Source organism: Nestor notabilis, unplaced genomic scaffold, assembly GCF_000696875.1.
Source record: "Nestor notabilis isolate BGI_N333 unplaced genomic scaffold, ASM69687v1 scaffold26844, whole genome shotgun sequence".
Classification (NCBI taxonomy): domain Eukaryota; kingdom Metazoa; phylum Chordata; class Aves; order Psittaciformes; family Psittacidae; genus Nestor; species Nestor notabilis.
In genome coordinates, this window is record NW_009926410.1 from 31,858 (window position 1) to 46,341 (window position 14,484).

Consider the following 14,484-nt stretch of genomic DNA (forward strand, 5'->3'; position numbering starts at 1 on the left):
AGTTTGCCAAGTCATAGAGATGTTTAATGAACATTGGCAGCAGAAGCAGCCTCTTATGCCTCGGTTTATTTTCAGATAGAAAGGTGTTAAACTAAACCTGCTTCTTTTTCCTTTTTTTTTTTTTTTTATTTTGTTTCCTTTTTTTAACTTGCCTCTTTTTCTTCATTTTAGCTGTGGTTGTATTTCCGTGCCAGGCTGAGCAGATGTACGTTGCAGATGTACATTGCAGGGTAGAACCTTTCTTTTTTCAGGTCTTTCACCTTACCATTTTGGTTTAATCTGAGGATGTTTTTGTTAATGAAAATGTTTCTGTCGTGTGTAAACTCAGTGTCTTATGTAAATAAAGACTTTTGTGGAAAGTCTTAACTGAGTGTAAGAAGCATCCTCTCTGTCACGAACAGTGTTAAAGCTTTGGAAGACATAGAGCTGCCTCAGAACATACTATGCATTATGGCTAAAAAACTAAGCATATAATGAGTTGTTTCTGGATTGTGCTTGGCTACATTCCGCGAGAGAGATGTTTCTTATAATTCTGTACAAGCACGTATGAAATATGTTGTCATCATTTTTGTAAGAAGTCACTAAGGATAAGCAGATTATGAGGAATTGTCCTCATGGGAAGCATTCACTATGATTTGTCAACTTGAAGATTAGTCTGTTGATTTCTGTATGGTGATAATAACTACTTTTTGTTGGGACTTCTGGTCAAGGCTATGGCAAAGATCTCTTGGCTATTTACATACTTGCGATATCTGAACTTTTCAAACTGATTCAGAGAGAATGTAAATGTGACTTTAGCAAAGGAAGTTATCCAGTGTTCCACAAAAAGAAACCCCTCTGCTATTGTTGGAAAGGCTATTGCTAGGAGGTGGTCGATATTTTAATAGTAACCTTTAATAGGAAATTACAATGAAAAGACACCGAATTCCAATACATTTTCAAAAATTGTAAAATTGGGATAGTATTTCACTGTAAAGTTATAACTAAGCACTTTTAAATTAGCATATTCTTCTTTTTCAGGAAATTTGGAGAGCGACCTCAACCGAAACGGCTCACCAGGTAAGCATCAAAGAAAGTCTGTTTTTAACAGTTTTCTAAAGTTACCCTTTTCATTCTCAGAAGGATTTCTAAGTTTAAACAATCTGGCTTGCTAATGCTAGAACTTTAAATATCAGAGCTTCTATTGTATGCAGTCAGCAGCCAGAGGTAAAATTTTGAACAGCTAGTGGCTTGTTTTTAATATAATACTCAAAATGCATTTTGAGAAATGCTGTTGACTTCACATTTCAGTATTGTAGTTGATTCAATAACATGTGAATCTGTAAATCTTAGTCAAATGCTGTTGACTTCACATTTCAGTTATTGTAATTGATTCAGTAACATGTGAATCTGTAAATCTTCGTTTTAAATCACCAGGAATGAGCTGGATTTCTTTACTTGAGTGAAAGTGTCTTGTGAAGTCATATGAAATAACACTTTTTACTGCCAAAATTCAGTTGTGTTACTGCTGTCATGCAGCAGGTAGAAGCAGAATGAACACAGTACTGTCAAGGAGTGATCTTAACCAATTTTTGGTGAAACCGAAACTGTCAGAGAGGGCATCAATTAGTAACATCAGGTCAATCCATTCTGAAAAGTGTTTAGAGTGATTGCAGAGGCTGATTTGCTCCTGGTCTACCTGGAAGTATTTACACCAGAAGCTGTCAGGTAGTCACCCTTGTAACACAGTCTGCAAATATTTGTTATTCTGTGCCACAAACTGTGTGATTTAAAGTAGCTCTGGAGTTTATAATGTACTATCTGCTTGAAGTACAATAGGTGTGCATTTTTTCAATAGTTTTGTGCGGTAATGGTGCTGTATAAAGACATCACTCTGGCCTGCTTATGTTTTGAATGAAATTATGCTGCCTCATGTAAAGCTCAGGATGGGGAGGAGCATTTACATTTTGTGTTAGGGGTATCTGCCTCATCATGTTTCTGGGTAAGCTTCAGGTTAGCTTGTGTATTGTTAAACTTCATTTCAGTGCAAAATTTATCTATGCTGACTTATAAGTAATTGAACAAACCTTCCTGTTCCCTATTAGCCTACCTATTTTTGGGGATATTTAAGGATATTTAAGTTTTAAGTAATGGACTGGTTTCCATCTTGAGTGGTAACATCTGTTTAGTATCACTGTGAAGTTACTGACAGAATTTATCTTCTATGATTTAAAAACAACAACAGAAATAATGACTATTTAGTGTAAGGTCATTTAAATAAATTTTCTATTAACTGTAGTGACTCTAAATTTCATGTGCAGGATTTTAGCTACTAGATAAGCCAGGTACTCTTTCCTGTGAGTAGGCAGCTGGGAACTGCTAGCCATCCTTCAGTGGCTTGTAAACCTTTTCTATACTGCTAGAGGCTGGAAACAAACAATGCTGAAATGGAAAAACTTTTACACACATTTTTAAGAGCATGATTGGTTTATGTAATGCTAAAAAAATGTATCTGTAAACCCTTAAATGCTTTTAGTTCAATTATTGGGAAATTATTCTGCCTCTTTGTGTAAAGGCAGTCCTGTTTGTCTGATAATCTGTTTATCGTCATGCAAGTTCCAGCAGAACAGCGCTACTTTGCTCATACTGTGCTAGTTGGTTTTAGGTGTAAACTGTGAGAGTACTACCTTCGTAGAGAGTTTTTAAGATTTAATAAAAGGAAAATGTTGTGTAGGAATTACAGTGGTTGTGTATTTTCTTTATCAGTGGGAGGGGTTTGAGGGGAACATTCCTAGTTGTCCTAGGAGATTGGATTGTACAAGGCCACCATAACAACAGACGAGTAGAAAACACAGAGTTTCATCCTCATACAGTGCTAAATAAACATTAACTAGCACCTAGCATTTTTGTGAGTGGGTTGCTGGTGTTTTTTTAAATGATAGTCAAGTCAAAAGTTTTTAGTATGATAGATGTCCTAAATTTACTATTACAGTATTCTTAATAGTCTTTCAAATTGTCAGATAGAAAGTTTTTAAACCACTTACATGAAGCTAATATATATAATAATGAAATGTATAATAATGATTTCACAGTGAATTATGCTTTGTGGTTTAAAATGTATTCTTAAACAGTGGTTGTAAATAAAAGTAAGTCTGTATGCTTTGGGATAGATCTTCCATCTGTGCTTTCATGGATAAACATCAGTTTTACCATAGAAGCATAGGTCTTTGCTGTTTACAGAGATAATTTCACACATTGATCACTGTCTTATGCAGACATGACAAATGCAAGAATTTGCAAAACGTCATTTGCAAAGCTGGATTGTTGTTGTTGTCCAACACCCCCCCACCTACTTGCATTCCCCTGTGAAACTGTATGTGGGGATTTTTTTTTTTAAAGGTCTTGTCAGTAAAATACTGCTTCCATCTAAAATATTCCATCTTTTTATCACTGGAAATGTTTGGTTTTCTAAATCTGTCCAAACGGACAGATAAACCGACCCAGAACAAAACAAAAAACCCCAAACAACAACAAAAAACCCCAAACAAAGCAATAACAACAAAAAAATCCCTCTTCTGTTGGGTTTCATCTCTTCATATAACTTCCTTTAAATTCATAATTTGCTTCTCTGTTGATGACTTTGAAGATGAGCACATTGGTGGGCATTCAACCTGCAAAAGCTTCTCCAGGGACTTAAAAGTGTTCCTGTCAGCACTCCGACACAGCTAAACCGCAGGGTGTTGAATTTGGCATGCTGCTTAATGAACAGTTAGATTATTATACAGAAGAATGATAGGGTGTATTGTTCTCTTACTTCTCTCAAGGAATTACTGTTGGTGTGTTTGAGGTAACTACAGCTCTTGTATGACATCTGTCATTACAGTGATGTTGAACGATAGAAAATCTAATTATTTTTTTTTTTTTACCCAATTGTATGCAGGAAGTAGAGACTTCCTCTAGAAAACTAGATCAAACGATAAGCTGGAGAGTCTTAACTTTTTTTTAGTATCTAAATTGGTTAAGGAGACTATTGAATTAATAAAGTGTGTTCTAATCAAATATTTGTGGCATGGACTTTGAACATGGTGTAGTGATTGGCATTAATGTGATCTTACATCACAAGCATCTGTTCTGGAAAATGTGGTAATTGTAAATGACCACAGACCCTTACTGCTAGCTTCATGCAAGAGAGTTGCTTCTTTTTGCTGTGTGATTGTCTTAAAAACCAAAACAAACTCATCTTAATGTTATTAATGGTTGCCTTTTTTGAACTTCAGGTGTTGGGGGGTTTTGTCTAAAAATTTTCATGGGATTATTATAATTATAAACAAAACTAATGAATTTTCAAAGCTTATTTTGTCTTTCAATTTTTAGGGAAGCAATGCGAAATTACCTGAAGGAGCGAGGTGATCAAACAGTGCTAATACTTCATGCAAAAGTTGCGCAGAAGTCGTATGGAAATGAAAAAAGGTAAGTCTATTCTTTGCTGGCTTCCTCTAGAGTTCCCAGCTAGGGAAACTATAGGATGTAGTCTGGTGTGTAGTACGTTGCAGAATTCCTCAGATCACACTATAGCCTGAAGAAAGGTAAACCAAAATGTGTGCTTGTAATCATTTAATTATGTAACAAAAGCTGCAAACCTGTGGCATCCCATGTAGTGATGTCTGTTTCTACCAACAGGTTCTCTATCTGTGGTTTTTCTTCCATCGAACTAAAATGGCTCTAATTGTAAACCTTCCATTTTAAGTCTGGAATAAGCAAGGTGATTAATGGTGACTATTTGTAGAGGAGGTTTTTCTTGAGCAATTACAAATTAATATGAAAGGGAAATTGCCAGCCTTGCTAAGATACTCTTCTGAATCAGATCTGTAATAGCTTTAAAATAATGACAGGTCAATCATAACCATATTTATGGTTCTTTAGCATTCTCTTGTAAAAATCAGTACAGTACAAATTACAATAATAGCTAGTTCTCTAAAGGATGGAATCTGTAAATATGAGGATAAATGCAGGTGAATTTCCTGCAGTCTTCTCTATGTGATATTTTTATTTCATGACTAGTAGAAGCGAATAGGACAGTCCTTCAGATGCAGATTTCTAGTCCTCTCATGGTAAAATAGAATTTTAAGTTGTATTTTTCTACCTTCGACTTCACTAAAATAAGCAGTACGGTATTTCGTTAGGTTTCAGATACTTTTTGTTTCTAATATTTGTTCATCACAAAAGACCATGTATTCAGTACATTAATAGTTTTGAAGTTTTAACCTTACTTTTGCCACTCTTGTGTCCAGTTACATCATTGTTTTTCACAGTTTTCTGAGATTTGATATTTTAACATACTTGAACATGAAAGTGTTACAAAATGGGAATGTTAGAATTAAGCTTGCAAAGTTCTCCATTCATTGCTGCCAATCTAAATCACACTTCCTGATGTCCATGAATCAGAGATGCAGACTATATTTTCAACTGTTCTTCAGTATTCTGTGCCTGACTGCTTGTCTTTTCAGTATGTGTGGTCCTTTCTATTAGCCCTTTCTTTTGGGCAGGATCCAGATTCTGCAGCTCCATGGAACTGTTAATTCAAAGTGCGTTTTAGATCTTTCTCAAATTCTTGATGAGAATCAAATGGAAAGTCGGCAAAAGAGGAAGGAGGAAAGGCATGGAAGCAGACAAGTATGCTGCATATCTGCTGTATAACTATAAAGCATTCTTGCTCACTGCCAAACTTAAATGCAAAAGCACTGCAGTGCAAGGCCCTACTAAGTAGTAAATGATAACTTTAACCCTTTGCAGCCAAGAAGATTTATCATGGCAGTATAGAGGTTTCTGATTGTAATCTTGTATATTGTGTAGTCATTCAAGAGTTGAATAGTTGACTTATTACTGCAGATGAGTAAAGTGTATTACTCCCAAAAAATGAGGGGTGTGCCTGCAGACAAGACAGTAATTTTTCTAAACAGTGTATCTGTAACTTCAATTTGTTCTCCAGGGGCCACAGCAGTTCATGAGGGCAGGAACATTTTGCAGAGCTGTCCTGTGTATCATTATTTTGGTGAACAAGTTGCATTGAAAGAAGGGAGAAAATAAAAAGATAAAGTATGTAATTTTGATTGTTCAAAGTTCCATTACAGTTTGGAAAACTTAAATAAGTGTTCTAAAGAATACAGAGCAAAGCTTCAAATTGTTATTTGCTAACAGTTTCTGAAAGCTCCTATGTGTAATTCATAGAACTGCCATAAATTCCTGTTGCCCTCAATATATGTGTATACTTCACTTGATGCTGTTAAAAGTCACTTTGGCACGTATGTTACCAAAGTACTAGTAATGCTCAGTAAACTAGTTACTGGTTTCCTGCTCCTTGAAACAATTTCTGACTGACATTAGGCATTCTTTTACCACTTTAGATTTTAGGAGGTGCAGTTCAGTGGCTATCTCAGCACAGCTGCGTTTGTTCATAAAAGGTATCTCAGATTCAGCTCTTTAAAAATGGAAGCATGTCCAATGGGTCTGGAGATTTTTACAACTCAACAAAAGATAACTAGGAATGAAAATGATTGGATGTTTGCCATGGTGAACTGATTGACATTCTGGTATGGGTGTGAAATGAAAATTGGGAATACATACTAAGATTCATTTTCCTGTTTAAATATTTTAGTTTTTCTTATGCTTTAACTCACCATTTAAACTGTCCGTGGTGCTGTTCTGCCAGTTCCCATACTGGAAGCATCAGAAATGATGTCCTGTTGTTAGCAGCATAAAGAAAAATGCCAGTTATCAAATCCTTGCATCCATGTGTGCCCTAAGTTACTTAGTGAAACTGAATGAATTAGTTCTTATTATTACTTTTTTAATTGCTTCTGGTTTATTCATAGCAGAACCTTTCATTCTTCATATTGCTGGACTGAGCAAAATTAGGAAAGGTTTAAGGCTGCTTTGTGCAGCTGGTAAATCAAGTTTTTGCCATTTTTGCATTAAACACCATTTCTGAAGGGAGTTGTTTTGCATACGTCTGCTTTATCAACTGAAACCCATTTCATACCTGGTTTTATGGAGAAATTTCATGTTTTCCATGGGACTTGATTATGGCATGGATATAATCTAGTTAAATTTTGAACCATGAAGAATAAGTTAAATTGCACTATCTTTGTAACTGAGAAGTCACATTACAAAAGGAATTACTTCTTAAATATGACATGTCTTTCAACATAGAACCTAAAAAAAAGAACCCTAAACAAGCTTCCTCCTTTTGTTCCAGTCTTTAAACCTAGTTTGTTGTGAGGTCATGGAAAATATTTATCATTAGTAAATGTTGCATGGCATAATTATAAGGTTAGCACAATAACTACCTTTCAGTGTTCTGGTGAGGCTTAGTATGGTGAAATACTCTGTTGAAAACTCGCTGTACATGGTGCAGTCTCATGTAGTGTGATCTGGTTTAAATAGGCCTCACAGAAACACAGTTCCAGGTTGCTGCCATGTGGATGGACACTTTCTGAATTAGTTTTAGAGTGTTCTTGGTACTTGTCTGTAAATAACAGTAATGACAGGATGTCCGCTTTCTTTAAGTGGACTACTGTTGCTAGCCTTAATCTTCTCAAAGTTAGTGTTGTTTAGTTTGACAAAGAAGCCAGGAGGTAAGAAGCTTGGGGTGGACTTCAGTTGAATTTAAGACTTTCTGCCTATTTCCTGTTGGATGGCTGTTATCTTTCAAAAGCATTCAGCTTATACTCAGTTGATGTTTAGTCCTGATGAGTGTGGGTGTTTGGCTTGTGCTTCTTACACTATTTCCATATTTACCTTTCACTGAGACTTTTCAGAATCTGAACAGTGTGAACACTTAACAATAAGGTCCTGTGTTGTTTTACTGCATGTTCAGCAAGGAATTGCCACTCTGCTCATGGCATAGAAAAGAGGTATTAAGAGAATGTGTTATAAACGCAGTGAGGAAATTACATCCTACATGATTTTCCAGCATTATTTCTTGTACTGAATATTCTGAGCAAGCTCAGAAGAACCAGACACAGCTGCCTTTCCCTCCAACATGATTTTCTTTTTACTGTAGGTCAAATTAATACTTCAGAAGAATTTTTACCTCCTACTCAGTCTTATTTTAGTTTTGTGGTTAAAGGAGAGAGAGGTAGGCCCTGTAAATCAAAGGTTGAAGGAAGAGTGTTTTCATTTGTTCCACCAAACATTGTCCTATTTTATTTCCCATCAGTAATACTGGAAACTACCTAAATTAAGCTATTTTAGGGAGGTGATTTTCTTTTTCTCTCATTGTAGTTATCTGAAAGCCAGCTTCTCACATAAACATTTACATTCGTATTTACATAAAAAATATTTTATTAATGAGAGAACCTGCTTCCAGTAGTTATTTTATACATATCAAAGACACTTTCTTTAATCATCTGTGAAAATCAGAAATACTCATGGTTTACTCACACTATATTGGATAGAAAAATTATAATTAATCTGTTCTGTACATGAGTTCCTGGGTTTGTAAATATGAAGTAAAAAGCCCTGAGACTGTACTTGTCTGTATCTGAAGCTTAGGAGGCTGCACATAAGGAAACCCATTCCAATTGTGGATGTCCAGACTCTTTTCTCTCTTGTTTTGGTAGTTCAAACATAAAATTGTCTCAGCTTAAAAAGTTTCTTTCTTTGTTCAGTAAGCCATAGTTTTCCAAGATTTTTCTCTCTGTTCTAATTTAAAAAGAGCGCTTTAATTGTTGTAGCTCGTTTTCTCTCTTGTTAGTGGGTTAAAATTCGTTTCTCCTGGATCTTCATTGCCATCTAGTGGCCATAGTTGTTCAAAGGATTTGGTTTGTAATAAAGCTGTAATGAAAAATGACATGAAAAAGTTTGAGGGTTTGTTGTTGTTTTTTTCTTCTGTTCTAACATTAAGAAAAATACAAAAGAGTACATGAGGAAGAAACGTAAATGTGTGATGTTGGCTTTATGGTGTTATACCTACTTGGAAGACAAGGAGTCTGGTTTCTTTTATTGCAAAGTATTGCTCTCTTAATAAAGATTGGTATTGATCTTTAGTCTGTATATAATTTCTTATTTGAAATACCTTATAATTGTAAGAAGAAAGTTAGTCTATTAACACTGAAAGGATCTTGCATTGTCACTGGAGTTCATAAGCCAACTAGCTGTATGGTGTGCTTTTTCTGGCAATATGAGTGTGTTTCCAAAAGATCTTTTACTTGAAGTTTCCTCCCCAAAAAGCTGGGAGTTAGTTCATAACCCCTATTTGAAAAGTGTTGTTCATAGAGGACCACCATCATGTTTCCCCTATCTGGAATGGCAAAGTAGAGTAGGCCTCCTGAGCAGTGCTTGGGCATGATCATTGCACTTCCTTGACCCCTTACCAGTCTAATAAAAATGTGAGTCCTTCTTACCCTCTTGTTTCCTTCCCATCTGCATTATATATCTGTGTATTTTTTTCTAATGTGATCACAGTTGTCTGCAGTAGACATTTCCTCAGTCTGATGCTAAAGCAGTTATTTCTTGCTTTGTTTCAGTTTTCTGTTCTCCTAAAACATGCTGAAAGTTGCAGCAACCAGATGACAATTATGGTATTTACATCAGGTGACAGAGGGCATATAAATGAGATTGGTCATACAGAAAGTAACATGCACCTTATACTTTAATATTATTCTTTTTATTTTGACCATTATTGTTGCAGTGTCTCCCTCACCAAAATAAGTGCTCTTAAGATCATTTTTCCTTTAAAGAAGCATCTGGGCAAAATTAGGTCGTATCATCTGTACTGTTTGAAATAAATGCAGTTGAAAAGCAGGAAGTGCATTCCTGGTTTTGAGATCAAAAAATTGTACTAGGAAGGGATTAGGATTTGCATTTTGATAATTCGCAGAAACTTAATGACCAATACACTGTATTATAATGCTGCATTTATTTTGAACATGTTCTGTAAGTAGCCTTTAGATTGATTTCAGTCAGTGCTGTAGAGTAATTGAAAAAGCCTGGTCACCTGTGCTTTGGTGCAAGGCTCCACAGTGGGCTGTTGCTATCCCAGGGAGATGCCTCTGATCATGCTAAGATGAGGACTAATGGTTTTAAACTAAAAGAGGGGAGATTCAGGCTGGATGCGAGGAAGAAATTTTTTACAATGAGTGTGGTGAAACCCTGGCACAGGTTGCCCAGGGAGGTGGTGGATGCACCATCCCTGGGGACGTTCAAGGCCAGGTTGGACAGGGCTCTGAGCAACCTGATCTAGTTGATGATGTCCCTGCTCATTGCAGGGGGGTTGGACTAGGTGACCTTTGAAGGTCCCTTCCAACCCAAACTATGCTGTGATTCTGTGAAGATGTAACATGTATTCCATTTAAAAACTGAAAGAGATTTATGCTTTGATGAAATAGGCTGCCTCCTTGCTAATGATGAAACACCAAGTGTTTAGGAATTACAGTCAGCAGGTGTCCATTAAATTAGTTTGAAATTGTTCTGTGTGCGTTGTATTAAGCACGTATAAAAGCAAAACGCAGTCATCGCTTTCAAGGCCTTTTTACTTTCTTTGAGAATCTCTTCTTTCTAAGGGTAGAAATTGTTTTTGTTTTATAGAGATGAAGACTGTTACATATCTTATTTTGAACTGGAAAGATAGTGACTGCATCTCATGCTGATTTTCTTTGTTTTTTCTCTTTTTTTTATTTGTATTTTAGAAAATCTTCAGGGAAATGAAGGTCATGCATGTATAAACTTAAATGGAAAGAGTGACTGGGCTGAGAAAGCTTTGGGTACACAACAGTTTGTGTCTCAAGAATTTTCTTGAAAGCTGTGTGTAATCTCACAATGTGTTTTTCATTTTCAGGTTCTTTTGTCCTCCTCCGTGTGTGTATCTTATGGGCAGTGGATGGAAGAAAAAAAAAGAGCAAATGGAACGGGATGGTTGCACTGAGCAAGAGTCACAACCTTGCGCCTTCATTGGAATAGGGAACAGTGACCAAGAAATGCAACAGCTGAACTTGGAAGGAAAGGTAGAAGAATCGTAATAAACCACTCAGATTACTGCAAAAGATACCATAGCTACATGGTGCATATAAGAATACTTTTGCTTATTTTCGATAACTTTGTTACACTCTAGCAGCTACTACATGAGAGGTTTAAAAAAATCTGTCAAAAATATGTAGGACAATTGATTAAGTGGATTTGGTTCACGGCATCATGCCAGGGTACTAACCTTTAATGTGTGGGTTATTGATTCAGAGTCAGTAAACTGTTAGATTATTTGGTAGGCATCAGTGGTTAACTGAAGTAAAATTTCTGGCCCAAACTATGTCATTCTCTCTGGCTTATGTGAATGGATAATCTTAACAAAGAAGTATTTGAACAGCATCTGCTGGCAGAAGTGGGTTTTAAGACCCTTTGCATAAATATACAATAAAATAGCATCTTAAATTTAGTAGGGTTGTCTTTTGGTTTTTGTTTTTGTTTTTTTTTTTTTTTACAGTGATATGAATTACTGTCAAAAAAAGTATATGTTATTTGTGATGACTTAAACAGTTGGAATAAAACTGGAAGCATGTGAGTGCTCATTTTAGCTGGTTTTTTTATTAAGCAGTATTTTATAGCTACCTACTATTTCCAAACCAGTCTACTTAGAAATGCTTCATGTATTGCTGAATAGGGAAAATAATAAAAGTTCTTTTTGAGGTATGTTTTTTGAAGCTCCTGTTGTCAACTAGCATGTAACACTTAGCCAAAAGTAACTTCCTCATATTTCAAAACCTCCCATTCTTTCAAGAAAAATGTGGCTGAACACTTTTACTGCACAGGCAGCCTCTTGTGCATGCCCAAGTATCTATGCCTCTTATTCGCTACCCGTATAGCTCTACTCAAATGTAATTTTTACAACTGCTCTTGATCACTCAGAAATGGATTTGACACAGCTATAGTCTCTAATCATCTGATTTCTAGTCCTGATAAGGGTCTTTAGAATGGCACTGAAGTCGGGTGCTAAAGTTCACAAAGCTAAACAGTAGTCATAAAAGGTATCCATACGGAAGAGATTGAAAAAGCAGTTTCTGATCTGGTTTAGAAACTCTTGCATCAGTTTTCCTATTTTGTTCATAATTAAATACATGTAGTTTCTTAAACTGGGTTGACTTGAAGAAACAACAGTATGTTTTCACCTACAGAATTATTGCACTGCCAAAACATTATACATATCAGACTCAGACAAGAGAAAGCACTTCATGTTATCGGTAAAAATGTTCTACGGCAATAGTGACGACATCGGTGTGTTCCTCAGTAAACGGATCAAAGTCATCTCCAAACCTTCTAAAAAGAAACAGTCACTGAAAAATGCAGACTGTAAGTATTTTACAATTCTTTATGTAGCAGTTCATTTTGCCTCCTGCTCTGCTTTTTCTTACATGTTCTGAGGTCTTACTGCAAAGTAAATACAATGGAATTTTCAATTTCTGTTTTTTCTAATGTATTTCGGAACTGAACACATCAGTGTATTTTAGTGTATTCCAATATAGACTACACTGAGTTTTATGCAGTCACAGTTAATTATTTAGTAAATATAAAAAGTTCACCAAAAAACTATTCTGAGGAGTGAATTCTTGTAGACAAATGCATAAAGAATGCTCTACCTCGGTTTTCTAAGCTGTTAGATCTCTTAAGATGCCATGATGTGGTGCTTAGGATGGTCTGATCAGTTTCAAAGAGATAGCTTTCAGATTGTGATAAATGAATAGCATCACATTAGCCAAACTGCACTTGGTCACATCACAGCCACCTTCTTACTATCTCATGCCCTTTGCATGTTGTTTTTATTTTTAATATGTTTTCCGTAGTTTCTTTTATGTAATTGGTCAAGAAATAATCTGGTGATAGCTTACCCAGATTTATTTGCTTACTGTGTTTTTTCAAATAAAGATAGCTCTGGTTCTGATGTATAATTGGGAGCATTTTTGCTTTTCCCTCAAATTTTTTGCCTCCATACCACTGGAGCACCTCAGGAGATACCCTTTTTTTTGTTTTTCTTTCTCTTCACTAGTGCTTTAAAAGGCTCTTCCATCTATGTTGGGCTGGAACCCATTCACCTGAGGAATGTGGATCTCAGGGCACTAGCTTCTCACATGACTAAAGGCAATCTATTGCTGTGCAGTTCACGCGCGTGGGCTCAGAGTATGCACTCTTGACTTTGTGTTCAGACAGATAGTTTTTGATGGACAGTGAATATGAACTAAGCATTCTTTGATAATAAATATGAAGTAGAAGAAACAAGCCTGTTTTAATGGCAAAATGCTAGTTGCAGATTTTTTCAGGGGAGCAGACTTAGCATTGTCTCTCTCTTGAATGATAAGTAAGTTCAGATATGAGAAAATGTCAAGTTGCATGGTTACTGTTCTACATAGTTATGTCTGTCTTCCTTTCAATTGGTTGTGATTTGTATGAATAATTTCTTTATACTTCATACCTCTGAATGATCACTGAAAGTTGTTGAAGTACTTCACAAGGGCAAGTTAGTGCTTAAGCTCAAATAATCAGTTATTGGAGAACTAGGAACAGAAGGAGTTTTCAGCTGGCAAGCACTGGCCCATTTGGCTAAGTGGCAAAATTCCGTGAACTTGCATGCCTTTGGAGAACAGCCACTATGTATGTTACCCACTTGTAATTTTGTGATTATTTTTGATCTGTCACAAATATAAATATTTTCTATATTTACCAATGGTTGAGAAGTATTTCTTAATTTCATCAGTTTATTTTACTGTATTTGTGACTTTTTGTTATTTTTCTGTGTAATAATGAAGTAATTTTATAATCTCGAGTCTGTATGTGTTCCTTGCAGTATGTATTGCGTCAGGGACAAAAGTGGCACTATTTAATAGACTTCGATCCCAAACAGTTAGCACCAGATATTTGCACGTAGAAGGTGGTAATTTCCATGCCAGTTCACAGCAGTGGGGAGCGTTTTACATTCACCTCTGTAAGTAAAAATGAAGCAATGTGTATTTTCACCTCCCTTCCTCCATCCCCACAAAAAAGAAAGTCCTGCATTTTTTCCTCCCTATTACTTGCCCATATGTGGATTTGTTTTCTTACTGAGTGTATTTCTGATGAAATAGTGGGATGTTAAATGTTCCTCCTATTGGGGTAAACAGTGAATAAAACAAATAATGTGAAAATTCCTGTTTCATGCAGTGGATGATGATGAATCAGAAGGAGAAGAATTCACAGTGAGAGATGGCTACATACATTATGGTCAGACTGTCAAACTTGTATGCTCAGTTACTGGCATGGCACTCCCAAGACTGGTACAGTTTAATTTCTTCAATGCTGTAATTAATATGTATGTCTATGTAGTGTAATTGCATAGTCGGGTTTGCTTGTTTACAATATTTGGCTTTATGTTTCCTTTTAGTAATATATGTTTTATATGGAAAATTGCATTCAGTTTAATAAAAGTGTATTTTTGTATCTGCAGATTAATTCTGTAAGCAAAGAACAGCTTGTAACATAAGTGTA

General features: G+C 35.8%; 1 protein-coding gene across 1 annotated transcript in view; it reads left to right on the forward strand.

Annotated features, from left to right (window-relative positions):
• Positions 1–1,020: 1,020 nt before the first annotated feature.
• The window catches only part of RBPJ (recombination signal binding protein for immunoglobulin kappa J region), a 19,062-nt gene continuing 5,598 nt past the window's right edge, over positions 1,021–14,484 (forward strand). Inside the window, exons 1-6 of the mRNA XM_010013525.1 lie at positions 1,021–1,059; positions 4,354–4,449; positions 10,817–10,982; positions 12,144–12,318; positions 13,808–13,945; positions 14,161–14,273. Coding sequence (XP_010011827.1) covers positions 4,361–4,449; positions 10,817–10,982; positions 12,144–12,318; positions 13,808–13,945; positions 14,161–14,273 — 681 coding nt within the window. The 5' untranslated portion in view covers positions 1,021–1,059; positions 4,354–4,360. The remainder of the gene's footprint in view (positions 1,060–4,353; positions 4,450–10,816; positions 10,983–12,143; positions 12,319–13,807; positions 13,946–14,160; positions 14,274–14,484) is intronic.